Here is a 27,281-nt window from a genome sequence, read left to right as displayed (position 1 = left end):
CCACTGGGCCAGCCTCTGCATAAACTTTTTAAAAGTGATCAAATTCTGAAAAAAATAAAATTTACCAAATTGACTAAAAAGAAATAGAAAACCCCTATAGTCCTATAATTATTACATAAAATTGAATCAGATAAAAAATCCTCCTATAAAGATAGCCCCAGGCCTGGATCACTTCACTGGCAAATCCTAACCCACCTATTCAAGGAAGAATTAATTCCAATCTTATACAAACTCATTAAAAGAACAGAATAAGGTATATTATTTTGCTTATTTTATGAAATAAGCACAAGTTCAATACCAAAACCTGACAAGGACAGAAAAAGGGAAATCATAGGCCAATCTCACTTATATATATATATACACAGATGCAAAAACCTAACCAAAATATTAGTAAAATAAAACTAGCAAGATCTGAAAAAGATAAAACATCATGACCAAGTTAGATTTGTATCAGGAATACAATGTCAGTCTAACATTAAAAAAAAATCAATTTAATTAACTACATTAACGAAAGGAGAAAAATCGTATGACTACATCAGTATATGCAGAAAAAGCATCTAATAAAATTCAATATTCACTCAGGATATACCAAGGAGATTCCTTAATAGATAAAGAGTATCTACAAAAAAATCTACAGCAAGCTTACATAACACCAACACACTGAAAGTTTGCCCTTTAAATTGGGAACAAGTCAAAAAAGTCTGTCATCACCATGTTTATTCAACATTGTGCTGCTGATCCTGGTCAGTGCAGTAGGCCAAGAAAAATATATAAAAGTATAAGTACTAGAAAAGAAGAAACAAAATTGTCATTACCCACAGATGCCATTATTATTTGTAAAGAAAATCCAAATAAAATACTAGAATTAATAACTCTATAGCAATGTCTCTGAAATAAAATGAAGCAGTTCTGTTCATCAGAGGGTATCATAGAGAGAATCAAAAACACATGGTATACAATGGGAGGAGATATATCTGTAACACATAGCCCTGAAAAAGGACTGATATTCAAATATAGAAAGAACTCCTATAATTTACAAGGATAACTCATTAAAAAAAATGGATAACAGACTTGAACATAATTCACAGAAGAGGAAATCCTGATGGATGGGCAAATGAAAAGTTGCTCAATCTCATTAGGAATCAGAGAATACAAAAGTAAAATTACAATGAGATACCATGACACATCTACCAGATAGAAAAAAATAAGCCTGACAAAGGCAAGTGTTAGTCAGAATGACAAGGATGGAAACTTTTATACAATACTAGTGGGTGTGCAAATTGGTACAACCACTTTGGAAAGCAGTTTCACATTATCTATTAAATGTGAAGATGCACATACTCTATGACCCAGCAGTTCTGCTCTATGTAGACACCCTAGAGAAAAGTATGTACGTATGCACCAGAATACATGTAAAAGAATGTTTAAAAGAACACAGTTCATAATAGCCAAAACCTAGAAATCATTCAAATATCCTTCTAGGGTAGAACTGATACACTGTGGTATAGTCATATGATAGAATATTACACAATAATGAAAATAAATAAATTCGAGCTCAACATGGATGAATCTTAAACAAAACATTGAGCACAAGAAGCAAAACATGAAATAATACATTCAGTATGATTTCATTTATATGAAGTTTAAAACCAGGCAAAATTAAATATTTTATGACACACACTAGTTGGTAAAATTGCAAAGAAAAGCAAGGAAGAAATTACCATACAAGTCAGAATAATGTTATCTTAGGGTGGGGAATAGAGGGAGTTGTGATCAATAAGGACCATGTGGCAAAGGGCTTCTGGAGTGTCAAAACTGTTCTATTTCTTGACTTGGGTGGCAGTCATACAGATGTTCACTATATAACCACTTGCTATTTTCCCTATATACAATCTATGTAATTTTCTATATTTGTGTCATATTTTACAGTTTTAAGAGTTAAGAAAGAATATTCTGATGCCCCTAGCACATATACACCAGACAAAGCTTTTCCATGACCAAAGTTTAGGACTTCAGTTACATCCCTTGAGACAGGACAGTGATTTCAAGAAGGCACCTTCTCTCACTCTGTATTCAGATAATTAACTTACCCTGTGGTGACGGCATATTTGATGTGGTTGCTTGTGGTATAGATAAACACCCCACTCTCATCCCAGGCCCCACTCTTGACACGAATGTTCTCATGAATGTTACATAGAGCCTCCAGTTTGCGGTTACAGATCACAATGGCTGTAAGAGGCAAAGGGCATGAGTGCTCTGCTGGACAGGGTGAGTGAAGTAGACTGGCAGGGATGGGGAGGGAAGGACTGGTCTCTAAATCAGGGTGGATATAATGAAGACTTACCATGTTTGGCCAGTAGTGCTACATGGGACATGTCTGCTGACCAAATAACATATTTCACCTTGGAAATCTTCACAGATGCCAGAGTCCTGGGATAGAGAGAGAAAAGTAAACATGAATGGACCTAGGTTATGACCTACTTTCTTTTCATCTCCAAATTAATGTAAACCCCAATTTCTTAAAATAACAGCAAATAAGCATTCTCTGTATTGTAGTTCAGTGACTTAAACATTTTGGCTCACACTGGACACTTTCTCTTTCCAACTCTCTGCCCCTCATTCCCATGTATTATTAGGGATTTGTGTATGCCTGTTTTCGCCATTGAACTATAAGCTCTTTTAAGTACAGGAACTGTGTTATTCATCTCTGTATCCCTATCATTCTAAGTCCTTAGAGCATTCTTTGTTCAGATAAATACTCTAAAAACAGGTAATAAATAAACCCCTCGTTGTAAAGCTAGTGTATATGTACAGGATGGAGAGTGATCACAGAGGGGAAAAAAGTGGCTATAGTCTTGGAGTTATACAGCACAAGAAATGGCCAAGTCGCAAGGCAAACTCACTTGGGGGAAAAAAGTTCCCAGTAAAGATACCCACTCTCCCCCACTACGTGCCTATCTGCTTAGGGGCACCTGACACGTTACCGCTTCTGCTGTACATCGAAGAGTGTGATGGATTCTGCGTCTCGAAGCAGGAGGTTGCCAGTGCCAGCGTAAAAGATCTCATCACAATTGGGCACCTGTACCTTTTTAGTAATCTCATTCTTTAGATTCTTGATCAGAAGCTGAAATGAGTATCAAAGGTGGGGTTAAGAGAAGTGTGTATATAAGATGACAACAGCTAACAACATCCCTCAGCAATTGTTCCTTAGCTTCAATAAACAAAGTATCTTTTTTTCCTGTCTGGGTCAATCACCACTCCCAGACGACCTTTCCAGCCAAGATCCTCTCCTCTCCAAGGGCCTTGATAGCTCTTTTTTTGTTTTTTTTTCCAATTGAAATATCCTGAGAAGTCCAACTAAAGTCTGAATTCCTCGATCAACCAGAGAGAAAGACCAGCACTTTCTGGGGCTCAAATCTTGTTAAATATTTTGAGAGCTTTGCTTATCTTGTTTAGCACCTATTACACTTGAAGCACAAATGAGGATAGTAGGATAAGGAGGAGGATCTACTCATCCAGCCCACCTATTTCAAATTTGATGCTTTTTTTGGCTCCTGTGTTGTCAAGAGTAACTTTGGCTTGATTCTTAAGCCCAGATCCACAGTGATCATCGACCCAATCAAATCAATTTTAAGGCCTTTTTTCCTTAGGTGTGACTACGGATAGAGGTAGAAGTGAGACATGATCATTAATGCTCAGGGGAGAATAAGGAATAAAAATGTTCTTTATTCTGCAATACACAGGCCACTGCCATCACATTCCCCAAATTAGCATCCCCTTTAGTATTAACTCACCGAATGCATCCGATCTAAGACAGCAAATCGATTTCGAGCAACCCAAACGGCTGTCAGGCCTGAGGACCGTTTCCCTTCAGGAGCTGAGAAAAACAAAATCAAAGGGCGGAAGCATGTGGTGAGCCACTGGCAGGTGACAAAGCCAGGTGCCATGGAGCTGCCAGTCTTGCTGGCTTCCATGTTGGCTTTGCAAGTTCAGCTGCTTCCTAACTAATTCAGCCATAATCTGAGGCTATTGTTAGTGACTTTTCCCCATCAGTCCCCTCCAAACTCCCAACTTCCACCCCTGCCAAGCCTCTGTTCTCCAGGCCAAGTGGCTGCATTTCAGCCAACACCATGTACTGGCAGAAGGACCGCCCATCATGGGAGACAGCGTACTCCATCAAGCTAACGAGCAGGGCCTCACTGGCCAAGCTGTGGCACACTGCAAGCAGCCTGTCAGTGTCATTGGACCTCCTACCTCAACAAGCTGGAGTGGAGACAGAGCCCCCTCCCCAGGACGCAGCTGCTCTGCTGCTTTTAACATGCAAATGCAGACCTCCTCTTAGAGCAGGGTGGGGCAAAGTGCTTCCAACTAAATTTTGACAGGCGAGCTCTATACTGGGCAGTATTTAGCACCAAGCTGTTGCTCCGTAAATATCAATAAATCATTCTTATTACCCCGAAGAAAGTTACAAAATGTTCCTCAGTTCCCAAACATTTCACTAGCTGGGAAGAATTCAGAATGGGCTCCACTCTCTGGGAAACTTCAAGGGGGATACACAGAAGGATGTACTGAAATACTCTTTTATCTATTAGTGTCAGCAGAAAACTGGACAGAACGTGCTGGTCAGCCTTGCTTTGTACTTCTCTGGCACCTAGGAGTGACAGGCAATTTAGAAAGCTAATTCTTATCACAAGCAACACTCCCATTTTCCAGGGACTGGGGAGCCATGCTATTCAACCTCTTGCTCTCTTCTCTTCCTCCTCCTCTCTGCTGCCCATCACTAGGCTGCAGCTTTACTCCTTTACTAAGTATTACCTACCTTAAAAGATGAAGAAGAGAAAATAAAAGTGGTAATAAAACAAAACTAAGCTATTTTAAACTCTATTAATTGTAAACAGATGGGGAAAAAAAGCAAGGGGGTGGGCAGAGAGGGAACAAATCAAAAAATTTGTTCAGAAATGACTTAACTGATTAATTTATAGGGGCAACTCAATTTATGGATACCAAAGCCATATAGATTTTCTTTCTTCTTCCCATGATCACATTCAAAAGAGAGTCAATCGTATTAGCAGCAATAACGACACAGTGATACCTGCAATAGGGACAGAGCTAGCAAAATATTTCTCAGAATTTGTCAGTGGAGTCTAAAATATGCAAGAATGCTGATAAGAGTGGGGACCCAAGGAATAAACTTCTGACCTATAAAGCAACTGGAGGAAGTGAACTGGAAGGAGCATAAGCAAGACTCAAATCTATTCTGAAAATGTTCTGTCAGCAAATTCCAGTAGTAAAGACATCAAGAAGGGATGGTGGTGATGGAAGAGGTAGGCAGGGGTCTCAGCTGGATCCTGGGATCCCTGGCAGGGTGTGGGGCTGTTAGCAGCCTCATCTTTTTGACATGCAAAAAGGAAGCAAATCGAATCTGGATGTGGATGGGAGAGCATAAATTCCTAGTCCCAGGATGAGACAGTGCAAGATTGGAACCACATTTTTAAATAAATGAAACTACCAGGGTGAAAGTCATATCAGCTGACAATAAACTAGGACAACATGCTGTGCTGAAAGAGAAAATGGAGAGTTTCTAATAACCAAATTATAAAATATATATATCTAGCTGGAGTAATAAAATGGAGGAGGAACATGAATATTTCACACCATGGTCGTCTCTGATGCAATTGTCAGCAGCACCTGCCAAGAGACATGAGTGATGTGGCTACGGCCTGGGGATGGAATGTGAAAAACTCGAAGAGGAGTGATGATGTGGGTGAGGAGAGCTAGAAGCAGAGTCGGGTAGACAAAGAGAACGCCTACCATCAGGATTCTGGGAGTCAGCATCCTTGGGGATGGTGTACAGGTCATAGGTACTATTCTCTAAATTGCTGGCTCTCTGTAGAGGAAAGGGACAAATTAAATTGTTAGTGAGAGAAATCCAAGACAGCAGTTTATTCTGACAGAGAAAATAGTCCCATTGCACAGACAACAATCTGAAACTATACTTTTCTCACCCTTCACCTGGAGGTCATTTGAATATTTCTACAGCTAAAAACTGTGGGGCTGGTGGCTAAAGAACTCAGCATTCATGTCACTTTATTTTTTTCATCCTCCAAAGATGCAGAAATGATTTGAATGAAAGCAAGGATTGCTCTCTGTTCCACAAATTAACAGACTATGACCCTAATATTCTGGTGCTCCACCTGAGTATACTCATCAACTTAAAAGTCTGTTTGAAGGGGGGAAAAAAAAGACATCAAAGAAAAGACATTAAAGAAAATTGCCAGGAGAAAAGACTATTAAGATACTGAAGAAGGACCAGGATAAGACACTAGAAGTCATATGGGGAAAGACAGGTTTTCATTATTTTTAACTTGGAAAACAGGGCACTAAAGTTAAAATATCATTTCTTTTCTTTCCCCTCAAATTGTATGGCAAGAAATGAGGAGGGCTACTTTATGACCCCGAAGGCAACACCACTGAAAGGAACCACACTCAAAACCAGCTCTACTGTTTTCACCCAAAATGGAGGGATCAACATAAGGGATCCTTTCCATAGAATATAGTCCTAAACTCTCAAATTACTTTTAGTGATCTGGGTCATTCATCTTGATGCTCATTAAGTTTAGAAGTTGTTAGCCTTATGAAAGATGTAAGTCCACAAACCCTTAACATGGTTATGACAACTGAAGTCCACCTGGTTTCAGCCTCTGATTACTGTGTTAGCTCTCTCAAAACGACCACTCAATAGCTTCTAAGAAGCCATCAGAGATTCACAAAGGGCATGAAAAAGAGACCTATGGGAAGCAGGGAGATCCTAGGAGGACTCCACGGATTACTTACCGTACACAGTAGGACGGCATTTTCTGCTGGATTGTACGACATATTGAACACTGGAAACTTGGAACCACTAGAGATATCCATAGAAAAAAGGGAAAATAGGGAAGAGGTGTAAGGCTAGAAGAAAGGAATTCCTCCTATACCTCCTACTTATCCAGTCTTTACACATATACTCACCACTTTTATAGTCAAGAATAAAAAAAAAATATTGTAGGGGCCAGCCCAGTGGTGCAGTGGTTAAGTGAACACGTTCCGCTTCGGCAGCCCGGGGTTGGCTGATTCGGATCCCGGGTGTGGACATGGCACTGCTTGGCAAGCCATGCTGTGGCAGGCATCCCACATATAAAGTAGAGGAAGAATGGCGTGGATGTTAGCTCAGGGCCAGTCTTCCCCAGCAAAAAGAGGAGGATTGGTGGCAGATGTTAGCTCAGGGCTAATCTTCCTCAAAAAAAAAAATATTGTATCTATTCTCCTTTAATGCTTAGGGACTTCCCTATCTAGCTTTGAGGAGTTTTAAAAAAGCAAACCCTAGTACAAGTCAAATTATTCAACAGTAGGTAGGGTTAGGATTCACTGTAACGAATGGAACTGGTTCTTCTTGGGTACAAATTCCTACACATATTTGCAGTGGACACCACAGAGTAACATGATGTGATTTGTCTCTGGCTAATTTCTCCTGTCCCTTAGAGTGTTCACATAAACCCATCTTTTTACTGTAGTGATGCTGGAGGGTGGTTATCAAACCCTCATGCCAAAGTTTGCCACCATGAATGTTTCAGCATGCTGATGCAGCTGGCTTTCCAAGAGGACAGTTCCTTTTGCCAGGCATCCCAGAGGTTATGATATCTTCAGAGTTAAGAGTTTCCAGAGACATATATTTTGGTTTAGAGTCGTGTGCATTTTGCTGGAAAGCAAAGAAGAGCTACAAAAATACCGAATAAAGGGAAAAAGGCCTGTCACCATGTTTGGCTACTCTCTACCACGAAACTTTCTCTGGTTTGCAAGAGACCTGGTAAACTGTGGCAGTATAATTTCCTCTCCACAGGATCACTAGCATTCTCAACAGGGGAACTCCCATTGTCCTCACGGCCACCTCTTTGCTCACCATACTCCTAGGGATTAAACTCAGCAGCTTCAGCCAATAGGGATTCCATCTGTGACAGGCAGATGAGATCCAAAATACCATTAAAAGAACAGAGTCCAGTTTGTGGGTATTGTATCATGGTGACAAGTGAGGGTTTGGAGAGAAGAAACAAGTCTGATTTACCTCCGCAACTGCATCACAGCCACATCTTTGGAGCTGTTGAAATCCAACTGACGTAAGAATCGGTCCTTGACATAATGCAGCATATTGCCATGAACAGCATAGGCTGGCCGTTCCCGTTCCAGTTTAAACACAATCATGCCACCATCATGGCCTGGGGCACAGGGAGAAGAGGAGAAAGAATCAGCTGCAGGCAAGAAAGAAAGCTGCATACACAAGGATGAGGATTGTATATGTATGCCAAAAACCAAGCAGGCAACTAAATGCATCCTTTATTTGCTTAAATTCTCACAATTCTTGGAATCTTTATTCAAATAAATTTCTGTGAATCCTTTCCTAATACTCTGTCACACTACCACATTTAGACATGCTCCTCTGTGTTCTGCTAATGCTTTATACAAACCTCTGTTATAGTACTTACCATCTTGCACTGCATTGTTTAGGTCTATCACCTCCACTCTACCAAGAGCTCCGAGAAGGCAGAAATTACAGTAATTTCCATCCTTCCACAATCTTTAGCTTATAAGAACATAAAAGTAGCTGCTGAACAAACGGATGCTAGTTTAAAAAGTCTTTCTGGTTCTATTTTTTTTTTTTTGGTTAAGATTTTATTTTTTTTTCCTTTTCTCCCTAAAGCCCCCCTGTACATAATTGTATATTCTTCGCTGTGGATCCTTCTAGTTGTGGCATGTGGGACGCTGCCTCAGCGTGGCTTGATGAGCAGTGCCATGTCCGCGCCCAGGATTCGAACCAACGAAACACTGGGCCACCTGCAGCAGAGTGCGCGAACTTAACCACTCGGCCACGGGGCCAGCCCCTCTGGTTCTATTTTTAAAAAATGTTTGGCTTTTTTCCCTACTAGCATCTTTCATCTCTTAGAGAAACCTTCAATCTTTGTCCTCCTACTCTGCTCTCCACGCATAAACCAGATCATGTCACTTCCCTAGGCAACACCTTCCAATGGCTTTCCACTCATTCAGAATAAAATCTTAAATTCTAACCATAGCCTACAAGGCAATGTAGAATTTGGCCTGCTCTTACCTCCTATTACTTAGCCTCTTTACTCACTATGCTCCTACTGGCCTCTTTGACGTTCCTCAAACGTGCTAAGCATCTCTCATATCACAGTCTTTGCATTTGCTCTTCCCACTGACAACGCATTTGTCATTCCCCTTCACTTTCCTAAACACTTGCTACAAAGTAGCCGACCCCACACTCATCCCTCTCTTTCTCCCTTACTTTTGCTTAACTCTTCTTCAAAGCATTTCTCACCATACATTGTTTTAAATGTTTACTGTTTTATAGTAAATACAAATACTACAAATAGAACTTCCATAAAGTCAGGGACACTGTTTTACACACTGCTATAACATCAGCACCCAGACTAGGGCCTAACATTCAGTTTGTATGTGCTAAATGAAAGAATAAAACTCAGCTTCTAGCTCCTCAGTCTGAGAACTGCAATTGTCTAGTATTAGCCTCTTATGTCTCCTAGGAACTAATCAGAGAATGGGCTTTAGTGCTAAACGGATCTTGGTGGAGAAAACACTAAAAGAATTCTACTCCAAGAAGGTAAGAGGAAGGGCCTGTGGCTGAGTGGTTAAGTTCACGTGCTCTGTTTCAGTGGCCCAGGGTTTCGCCAGTTCGAATCCTGGGCACGCACATGGTACTGCTCATCAGGCCATGCTGAGGTGGCATCCCACATGCCACAACTTGAAGGACCCACAACTAAAAATATACAACTATGTACCGGTGGGCTTTGGGGAGAAAAAGGAAAAATAAAATCTTTAAAAAAAAAAAAGGTAAGAGGAAATAAAATGAGAAAAGCAGGGGCTGGCCCCATGGCCAAGCGGTTAAGTTCACGTGCTCTGCTTCGGCAGTCCACGGTTTCACTGGTTCAGATCCTGGACGTGGACATTGGCACTACTCGTCAGGCCACGCTGAGGCAGTGTCCCATATGCGACAACCAGAAGGACCCTCAAGTAAAATATACAACTATGTACTGGGGAGATTTGGGGGAAAAAACCAGAAAAAAACAAAAGAAGATTGGCAACAGTTGTTAGCTCAGGTGCCAATCTTTAAAAAAAAAAAAAAAAGAGAGAGAGAGAGAGAAAAGCTTCAACCACCTGGCTCTGAGAATTCTATTTCTCCTTGTCATCTTACCATACATTTACCGGAGACAAAGTTAATGGAGAATCACTCTCAAGTCTTATAAACTTCGAACCAAAACAAGGAAAAAGAAAGAAGAAATGGCCCTTACCTGCTGCAAAGAGGTTAAGGTTGGGGTGGGCAGCTAGGACCCAGAAACGATCATGGTCCCTGCGGAAGGTCTGAACCCCAGTCCTAGGAAAGCAAAAGGTACACACACAAAAAAATATTAATTTCTGAGGAATTTTCAGCCCATCACATACAAGAGTATTGTGTGGTAAGCTGATTAAAAAATTAAATCAAGGACTGTAAACTGTATATCCTAAGTAAAAGGTAGTCATGATAAATTCTACACCGGGGAACAGAAAGAGAAAACTTCAACCTGACTCTATTATTTTGATATTTCAATTCCTCCCATTCATCATAATTTTCTACTATACTACTTTCATTTCATATTTCTTATTTATCTAGCTACAGAAGAACATGCTTACATTTAGAGGAGAAAAAGAATACACATGGAGATTTCTATTTGATGGAAAATTTGTAATTGTTAGCTGATCTCTAGGTGCCTTCAAGTTTTCATAATATATGATTTGTCTTTTCTACATGCTGAAGACAATGAGAAACAAACAGAAGTGTTCTAATCTAAGTTTTAAAAAGAGAGAAAGAGAGAGAAAGGGGCTTTCCCTTGGGTTTGGTCACACAACACTGAAACTTCCTTACCGCTTAGACATATCCCAGACTCGGATACTCTTGTCCTCAGAATTGCTGAGGATCAACTCTTGGCGAGGGTGGAAGACAGCACAAGACACATTGTTATAATGGCCCCGACAGGTATCAACCTCCCATGCCTTTGATTCTGAAGGACAAAAAAGAATTAGGTCATCACAACCCCCTACTACTATAAGTTTGGGATTTGGAATTATGACATACTCTAACCAAATGCTAGGTACTATTACATAATGCTAAGTTAGCAACTTTTTTCTAATTGGGCAATTTTCTTCATTTAAGCCTCTGAATCTTTACATATTACTTTGTTCTTTCATTCTGACCCTCCTATCAATTACAGCACCTCTTCTCCACCACTCTTTATCCCTTATCCTGCTTTATTTGTCACTAGCTGCCATATAGAATAAACCTAAGGTCCACAGGACAGAAGTTTTATCTGGTTTAGTCACTATTGTATCTCCAGAGCCTTGGACAATGGTTAATACAAAGTAGGTTCTCAATAAATATTTGTTGAATGAATGAATTATTACTCTTAACTATGTTCATACTGTTCAAAATCAGGATGCCATCACAGGAAAAAAGGGAATGAGGCAATTTTCATGCTCTCAGGATTAGCATAAGACAACCAACAAAGGTAGGAAGATGGGTCACTGAGTCCAAACCTGGCTTCTTCACCTTGCTGGCCAGCAGTCAATTTTTTAGACATGATATGGTGATACTGTCACTGGTTGACTCACCATTCATGCGCCAGATCTTCACTTGACGGTCATCGGCCCCAGATACAATAAGGGGCATAGTGGGATGGAAGGCAGCCCAGTTTACTCCACGATCATGACCCTATGGAAAAAAAAATAAGCGGTTCTTCTAAAACGGCTTTATATCCTCTACTCAAAGCAAACCAATGGACTATGCTGGTGGTTATAAAAGACGTCTCTAATTTTTACTCTTCACGTGAAAAGACCCAAGGGACTATGCTGCTCTAACATTTGAACATGAGCATTACCATGTCAATTTATCCAGTATTACCCCTAAATTCTCATGGGAATTCCCCAATTTTTCTACTCCCAAATCCAGCTTCATTTACATTTGGGATATATTGCCTTGTCTTGTCACTTTTCTACTTATATCTTATTTCCCCAATTAATTATTAACATCTCAAGAATAAAGACCAATATTATAACTTAATGAAGGAATTCTCAAAGCGTGGTCATGAAACTCTTGGATGATCCCCAAGATCCTTCTAGGAAACATGCAAGGTCAAAAACTATTTTCATAATAATACTAAGACATTATTTGCCTTTTTCACTCTTATTCTCTCATGGGTGTAGAGTTTTCCAGAGGCTACATGACATGTGATGATATCATTGCTTTGATGGCTAATGGAATGTGTCCTTACATATTTCATATCTTAAAAAATTCTCAGTTTTAATTTCAAACATGGTAAGAACTGACAGATATAACCCACATAAACAAAAACTCTTTGGGGTCCTCAATAAGTTTTAAGAGTATAAAGAGGTCCTCAGACCAAAAATCTTAAAAACTGCTGATTTTAAAATACCTTATACCTTTTTCATATAGTTGTATTCTGTACTGTAAAAGAATCATAGATGAGGCAATTTCAAATTAGCAGTATTTTTGAGAGGTATCATGCTATAATGAAATGTACCTGGATTTTGCAGTCAGACAGATCCAAGTTGAAAGCCTAGTTCTTCCATTTACTAGATACATGTAGACTTTGGTAAATTGCTTAATTTCTCTAAATCTCAGTTTTTTCATCTACAAAATGAGGTTTAAAATATCTACTAGAATGGACAGCTGTGAGGATTAAATTAGATATTCTTAAAAACTAGTTCTTTCCCTTACGCTTTTCTATTTTTCCACCATAGATGCAAGTTACTTACACAGGGGTTGGTTCTCAATAACCGATTAACCATCCCATCCCTATATCACTGCGAAAGGCTTGAGAATGGGCTCTGCTTTAGGATGGTGATGGAGTCTACGCCTGCTTTCTCCCTCTCTCCCCAGTGAGTTTACAAGGCAACATGACTCCCCCTTAGGGGGCATATAAGCTTCATTTTTCTGTTGGCTCACTCACTATTCTATTTCCTAGTGCCTCAAACAGTGCCTGGCACTTAATAAGCACTGCATAAATCTTTGCTGAAGGAATGAATAAATGAATGGCATATTGTCAGTTCCCCTGGAGAGACAACATATCCAGCCACTGGCTGTAGAGATAAATACCTCCAAAACATGCTTCACCACTGCGTCTGTAGTTCCAAACAGATCAACCCCAGTTATTCCTCTCACATCCGACTCCACTGCACCAGGGGACAAGTTTTTTTTCCTTAGACCTTTGAACGGGTAAGGAGTGGGATGAAAGATGCAAACATAACGTTACCAAAAAGAGCCCAGTAACAGGAGCAGCAAAAGGTACCATGATAGACTAACGTTAAAGAAAAAGGGAAAAAGAAATTTAGAGAGACTGAAAAAAGAAGAGAAACTCAAGAGCTCCTATTTCTTTCTAAAAATGTTCAAAATATTGAAGTACTTTCACTATCTTCTCCACCCTTAATACTTAACAGACCCACTACTGGGATTTCTTTCTAAAGAAGGACAATCCAAACTTCTGACACAGCTAACTACTTCTTCCGCAAACCTCACCTCAAGAGCTGTCTACATGAGCTAATGCCCATTTCCATTCTTCAAAGTCTTGAAATGTGGTCTCAAATGGTAAACATTCAATTTCCACTGTCAACTTTATGAAATCTATGGCAACTTTTCTTCCACCGTCGCAAAAAATTTTAAAAGAAAAGCCATTTGGGGAGGCCACAGTTCACTGTTTCTGTCTGGGAGCTTTTAGGCAACTCATAAGGAACTTCCAAAGAAGTTAAGGAAACTAGACCTATTAAATATAAAAACAGCTATTTGGTGGAAGATACTGTAAAACTAAAAACTATGCAAAAAATGTATTCATATCTTTCACTCGACCCTTGGGTGGGGGACAAAAAATTAAACTGTCATGTCCTTTTAAGCTCTTGCTTAAAAGGCTAGTTACAGATCTGAATATATGTATTTTGTGATTAAAAGTTCTGGAGGCTAGTTTCACCAGGAGGAAAACAATGGAAAAAAGACACCACGATAAGAAGAGTCTTATTTGTATAGGACCCACAGTTACGGCTCTACTACATCTTTAAAAGCTGATTATTTGTGCTATAGCCAGAACCGAAATTATGATAACAATACTACTATCTTACATTGAAAAGCACTTTGTGGTTTTCAAAGCGCTCTAACATGTTATGTAATTTGATACAGATAATAACCTTTTGAGACAGGCGAGCAGGTATAATTATACCGGCTCATAGATGAGAAAATAGAATTGGAACTAAAATCCTATCTTTTGAAGTATTTTGGAGAAAAGAGGAAGACAAAACCCCCTGGCACTTGTAAAATAAAACACAAATATCTATAATGGGGGGAAATAAAAACTATCATTGAAAATAAAACCTAAGTAGTTTTTTTTTTTTTTTAAACATAGTGACTTCAAGATTTTATTTTTCCTTTTTCTCCCCAAAGCCCCCTGGTACATAGTTGTATATTTTTAGTTGTGGGTCCTTCTAGTTGTGGTATGTGGGATGCTGCCTCAACATGGCCTGATGAGCGGTGCCAGGTCTGCGCCCACGATCCGAACCAGCGAAACCCTGGGCCGCTGAAGCGGAGCACGCGAACTTAACTGCTCTCAGCCACAGGGCTGGCCCCAAATCTAAGTAGTTTTAAGCCCAAATTTTAGCATCTGCAGGAAAAGACAAAAATTTAAATTTAATGATCGTATTTATCTTCATTGTTATAAAATTACAATATCCCTTTTATATTATAGTGGCACCTAAACATCAGCATCAGAGAAGCAAGTGCTTAAAAGGACACAAAGAGTTTTAATTATCTTGTCCCCTGTCCAAGATGAGCATTTAGCCAATAGGTAGAGAGAAATAAAGCCAATGCTTTTTTTAAAAAAAAATACACTCTCCCAAGGCTTCATAAATACATTATCATAGAGATGCCTCCTTTCACTTATTTCACTTGTCCGTTTAATAGGATCTGTCAACTTTTTCTAATGAGTCTGGTGTATGAAACAGATTCAAAGAAAGATACAAAGACAGCTGTGAGGAACTTCACCTCCAATAAGCTTCAACAAACACATTAAAAGGAAAGCTGTATGACAGAATGGAAGCCTTTGTTGTGCTTGCTTGTAATGATCCAGAAAAAGGGGAAGGTCAAAAACAGACAGATGAATAGTGACAGGCAGTGAAAAGATACTTAGAGAAGAAATATCTGAGCCTTCGACAAGCCACTCTCTAGGACTGAACGACAGATGGAAAATTTCTACAGCAGCTACTCAAATCCAGAGGGAGAGGAGGACACTCTCAGAATGGACCAGTTTGACACACGCTTCCCAATGGGGACCAGGGGAAGTAGTAAAAAGAGGGATGAAGACAGGATTTGGCAGCAAATTAATACTTTTTTAGTAGTCATTTCAAAGATTAAGCCTGAATTACATGAGCTTGACATGCAAAGGTGTAAGCACATTAAAATAATTTAACCGTCAGTTCACTTGTAAGCTCAAGCTAAAAAAGTAATCTATCTTCTACATCTAGGTTGTAAATATATTCCCTTCTAATCACATATTTTTTGCCAGGCTAACACAAAAGATTCAGGTTAAACTAAGCCCTGTGGGGCTTAATCCTCGTGGGAGACATTTCAAGAAGACAGATCTTCCTTCAAAGATCTCTGTTTTCTCATTGCTTACCTAACTCAGAGTGTGCCCTTTCAAAGGGAGACACTCAGAAAAATTCTAATTTTCATCAGTCCTCTAAATTTGAGGATATTCATTGTCTGGCTCAGAACTAACTTTTTCCCTCTTGGAAATATTAGCTCTGGTCCCCAACAGACTTGAAAGCTAATTCCTCTTCCTGTGTTCAGACTTATTTGAATCCAGGCAAAAATAACCCAACTTAAAAGAGTATGCTGATTTCTAGAAAAAGAAAGAATGCAAAGTCTAACACAAAAGCTCCTTCCACTTGGTTAAATACCAAAGCATCTCCTTCCACTCTGGTTAAGGGGTTATTGGAAGTCAAGAGAGATGTCGAATAAAGAAAAACACTTAGAAATGTCAAAGAGAGCATTAACATTAGCACAGCAAATTAGCACAAAACATTCAATATCACACATAGTACATATAGCAATTGCAATGTTATTATATAGTAATCCATGCACTTTACACATTCAAGAAAAAGCATAAACCCCAACTGGAGTCACACTCTCTCCCTCTCTTCTGATTTAGGGCCTTAATTCTGAAGCAAAACTGTTCTCCTTCTATAAAAGTGAAGAAAAGGCTTGCTTGCCTTGGACATCTCATGATCACCGGTGAGAATCCATCCTTCTAACTGCCCCAAATTGCTTTAGCTAGGCCACAGGGAACCCGAGGTGCTAGCATCAGGTGGCATAAACAGTATTCTTAAGGTTGGAGCAGTATAAGGCCCTTCTCAACCTGGTGCTCTAGGAAAGAATTAAGCCCCAATAGCCAAAGCATCATTTTATGCATGTTAACAAATTAACTTCTCTGTGATCTAGAACGGCATTACCTGTATACCGTGCTTAGAAAAACTGAGAAAATATTTACTCAAAGTATTTGAGTAGCCTTAATTCTCTCACAGAACCCCAATTGGGAAAGGCTATTCTAAATAACTGTTCCTGATCAGCTGGAACAGGATGAGCTGGGACCCAACCCCACCAGGCTCCTATATCCTGAGACAGAGAGGGTGCTTTGAATGTGCACACAGTGAAAAACTGAGGAAAGCCACAGTTAGGTTACTGCGAGAGTGAATAATAAGCTCCCTGGTACTAACGGTGAGGACAGGGCACAGGCTCACAGAGCCTGTGCCTAACCCCTCCTGTTGGCACAGCTGGTCACATCTGGGTGTACTTAAAAAGCCTAGCCAGTCTGACGAAAAACTGCAATGGCAAAAGCCCTAGCAAAGAGAGTACAGCAACCTTATCTCCAATACAGTCTTGTTTATACTGTTCCCTCCTAATTCTGAACTTTCGAAAACTGCAAAGACAGCACAATCTATAGGTTCTACTCTCCAACTGTCCTCATCTTCCCCTTGGCTTGTTTCTTGCTAGATGAATCTTAACCGCTATTACAACATTCAAAATGCTGCACCCAGGATCCCAAATTTTCAACTTGCTGTTCATGAATGGTACAGCAAGTACCATACTGCCCCAGCCCACATGTCACAGAGGTGTTGGGAAAAGTTATCGCCTCAGCAATACAATGCAGAAGGGTGACTCTTATTACCACAAAGAACCAGGCAAGGACCTACGAGAGGCCCCTCCTTTTATAGAATGAAAATAGTGTTTTGTAGTCTAGCCGCTGACCCTTCAGAGAACCCAAACTCCAAGAATTTCTAAGGCAACAACAAATAGAAAGAGACAATTCAGCAAGTGATAAGTAAATTTAACTGGGCAGAGAACCACAGCATTTAAAGTTCCAGGTACCTATTCCAACTCTCAACAAAGCACTTCCATCTATCCAGCATGTACATCTCATAGGTACAGTCCTTTCTCTGCATTTAAATTCTCTGCTTAGCAACTCCTCACATCTCCCCTATACAGCACTAAAGATTTAAATCCTTATTGAAAAATCAAGATATATAAACTGAAAGGAGGGATTATCCCAACTATCCAAAATCTACAAGTTATTTTAACTTCTGGTTCTAGAAGTCTGCCCATTAAAAAGTATTCTGGCGGCTGGCCTCGTGGCCGAGTGGCTAAGTTTGCGCACTCCATTTTGGCGGCCCCGGGTTTTGCCGGTTTGGATCCTAGGTGTGGACATGGCACTGCTCATCAGGCCATGCTGAAGCGGTGTCCCACATAGCACAGCCAGAAGGACCTACAGCTAGAATACACAACTATGTACTGGGGAGCTTTGGAGAGAAGAAGAAGAAAAAAAGACCAGCAACAGATGTTAGCTCAGGTGCCAATCTTTCAAAAAAAAAGGTATTCTGGACATAAAAATCCCTCTCCTACTCTCTATGCTGCTTACACTAGGAGAAATACAATAGACAGATTTTCCTATTTCTAAATGAGGCCATAGGATCCAAGAGTCCTGTTTCCCTGTGCTAATCTATTCTCAAAATTCGTTTCTGTCAAAGATGTGATTTTTCAAATTTTAGTGAAAAGCTTGATTCTTAATCAAATACTCCCAATAGTATATAGATTTTAACTAAAAACTGATCTAACTAAAAAGTGAAATTTTCTTCAAATTACATGAATTTTCTAGAGCAATTACTTTTCTTAGGGACTAACCCAAGATGAAAAACCATCAAAGCAGATTTAATACCCCAGAAACCCTATTATATGAGAACAGAATAGTCTAAATTCTCCTGTTCTAGGCCAACTATATTCACTATTTTAAGCAATTGCAGTTTTGCGCCAGACATGACTAAGTTGTCCCCTGAACTTGGGCAGCTCACCAGAAATATCCCAAACGCGCACAGTCTGGTCCAGGCTGGCTGATACAACCAGGTCTTCTGAGGGGTGGAACTGAGCACACATTACATAATGGTTGTGCCCCGTTAATACACTGCAAGAAGAGAAAAGAAAGAAAATACCAAATTAGAGGCAGGAATCAACAGACTCCTACAGGCTAAATACCATTCTCCACATTCAACAGATGCAGATGCAATTATACTTTTTTGAAGGCAAAGGCAAGTTATCCTAACAAGCTCAGCTGTTTTAACAAGAGCTCTCTTCTTGATTCTAATGCTTTAGTATTTAAATATTACTAATTTCAGGAGAACTGAGATTGCACAACTCTCCTCTCAGATTAAAGATATTAAAATATCAAAATAAATGGAATTTTAGTAATTCATACTGGAAACTATCTATTAGATTTTAGTGGGGTATTCCTCTTAAAGGGCATCATTATAAATGATCCTTACATCTTCATGGAAAGCTCTAGACCCAAACACAAAGCAGGACAGAGGTCTAGACCTTGATTCAGGTTTCATGGAAACAGAACTAAAACCTAGCTAAAAGTTTTGTTCTAAAAGCCTAGCTATGTGACCTCCTTTCCCTGGTAAGAAATAATGAGAAAATCCAGGCTTAAACATTACTAATGAGATTGCCTTTATATTTATCATTTTGTACGTAAAAGCATCTTACAAATACAATCAGTAGTTAATCAGGACACATAGCCCATTAGGGAAGAGAGATGATTGTTCTGAAGAAAAGCTGACTATGAAAAAACTAAAAAGAATGAAGACTCTTTGAGCCCTTTGTCTCCTGCTTTACCAGACACAGGTCCTAGACTGCCAGTTCCATACTCGGATGGTCTGATCATCTGAGGCACTCAGAATCCATGGATATTCCTGAAAGATATTCCAGACAAAGGGTTTGAACATTAAACAAACATGTTCCTTCAGGCTCCTGTAACCATTTCTCTCTTTAGAAGGACCATTCCATTGACTAACGTCTCAGCTTTATTAGCAGAGGTACTGCTGCTTCTCATTTATCAGGCTAGTTGTCTTCTCTTCCCCACCATTCTACAAGCTTTTCCCAACACTGGCACTTTCACCTATAAGATTTAAGACTGGAAGCCAGACAAAGGCATAATAGAGTCTCAAAGTATAATATTATACTATTAAATATTTACATTTACTTTCACGTGTGTGTGTATCTTTATACTTGCATAATTAATCTTGTAAATTAAGATCCTGTGAAAAGATCTTCTCTCTTTAACTCTAGCATTGGAATATTGTTTTATAGTCTGACTTCTCCCTGTCAGACCATTTAGTCTCAAAAAGTTCCCAAGTCTCAGTAACCAAAGCAGAAAGCAACATATAAAAACAATTTAGCCCTTCTAGAGTCTATAAGCTTGTTGAGAAAAGCATTTCTCATTCACAGTTGTATCTGCAGTATTTAGCACAGAACTTAGTAAGTACAAGGCACACATATATTTATTGAACTGAAAAAATAAAAGAAAATAAGGTTTTCCACAACCTTCCAGCTAGATGGCAACTTGTACTAGGCAAGAGTCTTTAGCAAGTCCTCTTTGATGGGGACAGAGTCCCCATCAAATAGACTACCTGAGTGGTTATCATTTTCAAATGTTTCAGTTATAATTTTTGCAATCATTCTACCCCATTCTATCCCAAAATTTTTTAAATTTTAAAAAAGGAAACTTAGCCAAGAAATTCTAGTTTATTTCATTATATTCCTTCTAACTTAATTCAAGAGACCTAGTTTACTGAGAGTCAAGGAATAGTACAAGATAATTCTAGTAGCATAGAATAATAGAGAGATTCAGTCAGGCTGGAAGCAGCTTAAGAGGTTAGGAGTCTCTAACGTATAACTCAGTATCTGTCTATTATGATATCTGACATATCAAAGAAGGTAGTAAGCCTGGCTAAGGAAGCAGCCTCTATTAGACCCTAAAATCCTAGGATAAAAGCGTATGAATATTAATGCTTTAAAATATTTACTAGTTCGTCAAAATGGCATCTTACCTTGGCCTTCCTCCAGACACACCTACTTAATAATGCCCCACATGGGATTAGCCTGCAAACTTTTGTCTGCTAGCTCAGAAAACCTGAAATAAAATCTTCACTTTTCCTGACAGAGAATCAATGCCTTCCTCACAGAGTCCAGTGAATCTAATTAAATTAAACTCAATATAACCCTGAGTCCTTCCTTGTAGAAGGAAACAAAACAGAAAAGTCAACACTACATAGATCCTAAAGGGCCACTCCAATAACAGTTCTGTTACGAAAGCATGGGTTCTTGAGGAGCAAGCAGAGGATTCCTCCTGGGAAACTGAAGAACGCTCTAGAACTAGAGCCACCGTGGCTACTTACATGATGAAAAAAGGTGGTGCGGATGTAGTCTAGGTGCCCAAGCAATGTGAAGAGACAGCGCCGAAGCTTGTAATTCCAAACCTGCAAAGAAAGAGATCCAACTAAGGAATAAGACATAAGGGCCTTGAGCGTCTGAAAGGCTCAGCTTTCTCAATAAACAAGTTTGGACTCATACTTTCACACTTCTAAATAGGTAGGGAGTCTTGTTTAAGGTTGGAGGGAAAAAGACCCAGGATGAAAATACGTGTCAGCTAAACAACATGTGGGGAGGGGAAAAAGGCAAGGTTAGGGAAAAACTGAAGATAAAACGATGGAAAGATTTTTCTTTTCTTTAGGGAGAAACCATCTATTTAATAAGATGAGACAAGTTGCTTATCCAGGACTTAACTTGAAACTCTTCTTTCTACTGCATAGTTGCATTCTTAGCTTGAATACAGACCCCTTAGCACTTTACCTTAGCTCAGGATTAAAAAGTAGGGCAGATACCATGACTCCAAAGGAAACAATAGCATAACATAAGGCACCATCTTCTCTTACACTCTTAACTTGGTAGCAAACAATGCCCAAACATTCACGGTTTGTACTCATCTATCAGGCAAATGGACTTTATCTTATTGCCATGGAAAACACTACATGGCTAAGTTAGGCTGAGCTGCGCAGAAAAACATCACATTCAGATATGAAGTTGAGCCAACTACTGAAGCAAGAGGCATCAATGGACACAACTGAAGAAGACATTAAAACCAGGACCATAAATGTAAGATAGCTCACGTGTCCCATCTAGAAAACCTCTCGAAAAATGCGAAAATAAGAGGTCAAACGACTTTTTAATTCTTTTTTAACATTTAATACCTGTTTAGACTCTATCCAAGACAATTTGTTACTATTCTTTCTTTTTACCTAAAAAATTTTAGGGGCCGGTCCGGTGGCGCAGCAGTTAAGTGCGCATGTTCTGCTTTGGCGGCCCAGGGTTCACCGGTTTGGATCCCGGGTGCAGACATGGCAACGCTTAGCAAGCCATGCTGTGGTAGGTGTCCCACATAGAAAGTGGAGGAAGATGGGCACAGATGTGAGCTCATGGCCAGTCTTCCTCAGCAAAAAGAGGAGGATTGGCAGATGTTAGCTCAGGGCTAATCTTCCTCAAAAAAAAAAAAATTTAAATTTTCTTTTGTAAATTACAAAAAGTATTACCATTTCCTGTAAGAAACTCACACAACCCTAGTATGATTGTTCAAACAAGAATTTAAGCTCCCAGGGCCGTCCCTGCCTAGTGGTTAAGTTTGGTGTGCTCAGCTTTGGTGGCCCAGGTTCAGTTCCTGGGCACAGACCGACACCACTTGTCAGGGGCCATGCTGTGGTGGAGACCCACATACAAAATAGAGGAAGACTAGCACAGATGTTAGCTCAGGGCAATCTTCCTCAAGCAAAAAGAGGAAGATTGGCAACAGATATTAGCTCAGGGTAAATCTTCCTGAGCAAAAAAAAAAAAAACAAAGAACAACAATGTAAGCTCCCTAAAGGCAGATTCCTCATCCATCATGCTTCACACTACACTCTAGTACCTACTATAGCAGCTAATGCTTAGTAGGTGCTCAATACATATGTACAGAAATGAGAAAAGGTAAATAACACGAAAAGTGAAAATATTCTAATACCTTCTCCTTCATCTTTCAAATCACCTATAAATAGATATACATGTACACAGTGGGGTCTGAGTTTCACACAATTAAATCATACCATAAACATAATTCTATAACTAGTATTTTTCCCCTTATATAGAGTTCAGCGTTTTAAACTTCCATATTTCTAGCTTCAAACTGTCTTGACTCCTTTATAGTCCTCTACCAAACTCCAAAACTGTGACTCTTTAAAGACTCATAGGGTTTTTAGACTCTGGCCATTTGGGGATTCCTGTCTTACTCTTTGTAAATCAGAATTATACTAATATTACATTTATATGGATATTGCAAACAATATGATGGTCCATAAACATGACTTTTCTAGATAATCCTCCTTTCAGCAGAGAAATGTAAGTTAAAACGACAGCATGATGACATACATGATACAAACCCATGAGCTGGCTAAGACAATTAGCATTTCCTCCCAATCCACCAACCCCAGGCAACGACTAATCTACTTTCTGTCTCTACTGATTTGCTTATCTGGATATTTCATATAAACAGAAGATAATTCTTTTTTAAAAACATTAATGACTTTAGAAAAAAACCTTTTTAAAAATGCTACTCAGTCTTTCCTTTCTTAAACAGATTATAAGGAACCCGAGTTAACCATTCTCGATATTCAATGGTCATGAGCATAAATAACACTTCACTAGAAATATTACAATGAAGTGATATCCTTACGAGCTTTAAGGTCTATCAGGTGGTTTGAGCTTCCACCCCCCCCAGGAGGCAGTGCCTAAAATCTAGCAAACAGAAAGAACTGTCCTTCCTACAACTCCAATGCCTCTTTTCTCTGCAGGCAGCTGTCAGTTTTCTTGTCTGTCACCTAAGTTCTGCTGTATAACTTCCTGACGTAGCTTCTGAAAAAGACTTTACCCTTTTTTTTTTTTGAGGAAGATTAGCCCTGAGCTAACTGCTGCCAATCCTCCTGTTTGCTGAGGAAGACTGGCCCTGAGCTAACATCCGTGCCCATCTTCTACTTTCTATGTGGGACACCTACCACAGCATGGCTTGCCAAGTGGTGCCATGTCCACACCCGGGAGCTGAACCAGCGGACCCCAGGCCACCAAAGCAGAACATGTGGACTCAACCACTGCACCACCGGGCTGACCCCAAGACTTTAACCTTTTTTATGAAGTAAATTTCACTGATTTGGTTAGATACACATACTTAAAGGAAATAACTTGTGGAAGTAAATAGAGAAAACATTGATTTTTTTAATAGGTTCAAAGCCTCTGGCTCTGGTTTTTGTCTTTATTACAGTCAAAGAATTGTCTATATTCTGTCTCTGCTTCCTTACTTCCCATTAAGGTGCTAAGATCACTAATTTCCTCCTAATTAAGCAATCCAAAGGTTACTTGGTCTTTACTTTATTCTGACCACTTTCTCCTTGCCAAAATTCTCTCCTTCCTTGGCGTCCAACAGCCTTCTGCTTCCTCCTCTTGGTTCATCTCCAACCTCTCAAATCACTCTTTCCTATGCTAACTCTACTTCCTCAATCTCTAAATAATGGTTTATCTTCTCATTCAACATAATCCTTGAGTGATATCTTCTACTACTTCTGCTTTGGCTCCCTCCTTCATGATGACAATTTGCAAATATATCTATAGTGCAGACATATCTCCACTAGACTGTCCCTCAGAGCCAAGATGGAATTCATTACCCATCTGCTACGGACTGAACGATTGTGTCCTGCCCAAAATTCATGTTGAAATCCTAATGCCTGATGTGATGGTATTAGGAGGTGGGGCATTTGCAAGGTGCTTAGGTCATGAGGGTAGAGCATCATGAATGGGATTAGTGTTCTTATAAAGGACACCCCACAGAGCTCTCTCACCCCTTCTACCATATGAGTACAAAGCGAGAAGTCAGCAGCCTGCAACCTGGAAGGGTGCGTTCACCAGAACCTGACCATGCTGGCACCCTGCTCTTAGACTTCCAGTCTGCAGAACTGTGAGAAATAAATTTCTGTTGTTTAAAAGCCACCCAGTCTATGGTATTTGTTAGACTAACTAACACAGATTAAGACACCATCCTCCTCCACTCCAGAAAACTGTTACCTACTCTTGCTGTTTTTCCTTTCCTAATTAATGGCACCCCTTCTACCTAGTGACCTAAGCTAGAAGCCTGAGATAAACAAATAAAAATCACCTCATTTATTTCCCCTTAACATCCCTCCAACATCCACCCAACAAACTTACTGATTCATTTCCTTAAGCTCTCATATCCATATCTTTCTCTCCATTTTGAATGCTACTGCTTAAGCTTATGCTTTGTTCATCTCAGATGGACTTATACAACAGGCTCCAAATAATATCTCTACTTCCAGTCTTACCCAATTCATCCAATCTTTTCTCTATACTATCACCCAAGTAATCCTTTAAAAAAATATGTGAATCTGATATCACTTCTCCATTTAAGCCCCTTTAGTGGCTCCTTGTCGTCTGTATGATAGCATCCAAAATTCTGAGCACTGCAAACAGGTACTCCATGATCTGGCCCTTCTCCTCTTTGGCCCCTTCTCTCATCTTTTCTCCAGATTTTATCCACACAAAACTAATCTGAGTTTCTCAAATGTATCCAGCTATGTCATGCCTTTTTGTCTTTGAACCTGGATTGTCCTTCTCTATTTCACTTTGGTTATCTCTCTACTGTATCACTCACCAAACTGTATATGCCATTATTTGGGCATATATTTATCTCCTCCATTAGAATAAAAGCTCCTTGAGAACAGAGACCAGTTCTTATTTATTTTTGAATTCCCAAAAAATAAAACTGTCTGGTATACAATAAGCATTCAATAAATGTTTGCTGGATAAGTGCTCTGAACAACACTGTCAAAAGCCTAAGCTCTATATGAATGAGATAGCCCGGGTTTTAGTCCCTTCCAGAATTCCCAAATGCCACATCCCTCTGTCCTTTACTCACAGTCATGACAGACCCTCTGTACCTTAATCTTATAGTCATCTCCTCCAGAGACAAACAGTGGCTGCTGCTTATGGAAGTCAATGCCTCGTACTGGACCTGGGGAAGAAGGCAGGCAATATATGTTAAAAACAGCTGTGCTTCCTAATCTCTAACATGATTCTTATTCAGGATTTTTTAGTTCTAGCCCTTCCACATTCTTTGATCCTAAAGAAGGTCTAATCTACTCTGGAAGACAATAAATACTTACATCACTTTTCACTTTTTCCTAAAAACTGTTATCTTACCATCATGTTCATCAAACTTGTCGATGAGGGTACACATCCGATAGTCCCATAACTGGATGACCCCATTGTGTAAACTGGTCAGGATCCAAGGTCTTTTAGGGTGAAAACTGAGCCCTGGGAAAAAAACAGAGAATGATTCAATGAGCTAAGTAAGGTCTATAATGTCACCTCCTATCAATTATGATAAGAAAAAGAAACAGCTAGGTTAATCCAAGGTTCATACATTCACTCTTTGGATGCCAGACATTATGAATTTTGTTATTAGGTGCTGGATTTTTTCTTTTTTTTTGGTAAGATTTTATTTTTTTCCTTTTTCTCCCCAAAGCATCCTGGTACATAGTTGTATATTCTTAGTTGTGGGTCCTTCTAGTTGTGGCATGTGGGATGCTGCCTCAGCGTGGTTTGATGAGCAGTGCCATGTCCGCGCCCAGGATCTGAACCGACGAAACACTGGGCCGCCTGCAGCGGAGCGCGGGAACTTAACCACTAACCACTCGGCCACGGGGCCAGCCCCTAGGTGCTCGATTTTTGTTATAGTCCTTAAATATTGCTGGACTTTGTTTTAGGATGCAGTTAGGTTACTCGAATCAGTTGATCTTTTGAGGCTTGCTTTTAAGTTTTGTTAGGGTGGGGCTCCAGCAGCCTTTAGTTTAGGTCTAATTTGGCACCACTATTAAGGCAACACTCATCTGAGGTTTCTATATGATGCTCTGTAGTATTAGGAGGGCTTTCCATTCTGGCTACTAGGAACACAAGCTATTCCCAGCTCTATGCGAGTGCCAGGGATGCTTCTGCCTTCTCCTCTCCACTGGTTCTTTCCCATGCTTTGGGGCTTTTCCTCAGATGCACGTGAAGATTAGTACTCAAAGGCCTGACAGGATCCCCTACAGAAATCCAGGGTTCTCTGTGCAGCTCCCTCTTGTCTGGTATTTCGCCCAGCAAACTCTAGTTGTCTTGGCTTCCCTGAACTCAAAACTCTGTCTCCTCAGTGAGACCACAGGGCTCTTCCTGCCTCCCTATACAGCAGCCTGGAAACTCTGCGGGTAATAAGCTAAAACAATCATAGGACTCATCTTGTTTATCTCCCTTCTGTCAAGAATCACTCTCCTTCACTGCCTATCATCCAATGTCTGAAAACCTTCATTTCCCACGTTCTGTTTAGTTGGGCAGTTGTTTAAGGTGGGGAGGTAAGTCTGGTCTGTTACTCTGTTATGACTGGAAATGGAAGGCCACAGAAATCACAACTGCTAACAGTTGGAGTGTATCCTTTCAGATATTTAATGCAGACCAAATCATTTTATGAAAATGAAGATAACATTATAATGTCCTGCAAACTTCTTTTCTCACTTAAATATATATCATGGATCTCATTACATTTAAGTACGTATAAACTTAACCTCATTCTTTCTAAAAACTGCAAGGTTCAAATGTACCACATTTTAAAATTATCCTACTGGTGGGCATTTAAGGTTTTTTTCCCCTAACTTTAGTCTGTCAGAAAACT

The 27,281-nt window shown here is 39.7% G+C and overlaps 1 protein-coding gene across 2 annotated transcripts in view; it reads right to left on the bottom strand.

The window, feature by feature from the left end:
• Positions 1–27,281, bottom strand: part of COPA (COPI coat complex subunit alpha) — a 39,541-nt gene that overhangs the window by 10,379 nt on the left and 1,881 nt on the right. The window contains exons 2-17 of one of the 2 annotated variants that reach the window (XM_008520467.2): positions 25,778–25,891; positions 25,516–25,589; positions 20,884–20,964; positions 19,322–19,398; positions 18,502–18,611; positions 13,214–13,323; positions 11,710–11,809; positions 10,967–11,102; positions 10,356–10,438; positions 8,099–8,249; positions 6,835–6,901; positions 5,812–5,887; positions 3,795–3,877; positions 2,985–3,124; positions 2,345–2,430; positions 2,091–2,229 (exon numbers count right to left, since the gene is read on the bottom strand). In XM_008520467.2, coding sequence (XP_008518689.1) covers positions 2,091–2,229; positions 2,345–2,430; positions 2,985–3,124; positions 3,795–3,877; positions 5,812–5,887; positions 6,835–6,901; positions 8,099–8,249; positions 10,356–10,438; positions 10,967–11,102; positions 11,710–11,809; positions 13,214–13,323; positions 18,502–18,611; positions 19,322–19,398; positions 20,884–20,964; positions 25,516–25,589; positions 25,778–25,891 — 1,627 coding nt within the window. Of the gene's footprint in view, positions 1–2,090; positions 2,257–2,344; positions 2,431–2,984; positions 3,125–3,794; positions 3,878–5,811; positions 5,888–6,834; positions 6,902–8,098; positions 8,250–10,355; positions 10,439–10,966; positions 11,103–11,709; positions 11,810–13,213; positions 13,324–18,501; positions 18,612–19,321; positions 19,399–20,883; positions 20,965–25,515; positions 25,590–25,777; positions 25,892–27,281 lie in introns of both variants that reach the window. The other variant, XM_008520466.2, reaches the window with a different exon arrangement.

The sequence above is a fragment of the Equus przewalskii genome, unplaced genomic scaffold (genome assembly GCF_037783145.1).
Source record: "Equus przewalskii isolate Varuska unplaced genomic scaffold, EquPr2 ChrUn-6, whole genome shotgun sequence".
NCBI classification, from domain to species: domain Eukaryota; kingdom Metazoa; phylum Chordata; class Mammalia; order Perissodactyla; family Equidae; genus Equus; species Equus przewalskii.
The sequence above is the reverse complement of the archived record's forward strand: the minus strand, read 5'-3'. Positions and strand labels throughout refer to the sequence as shown.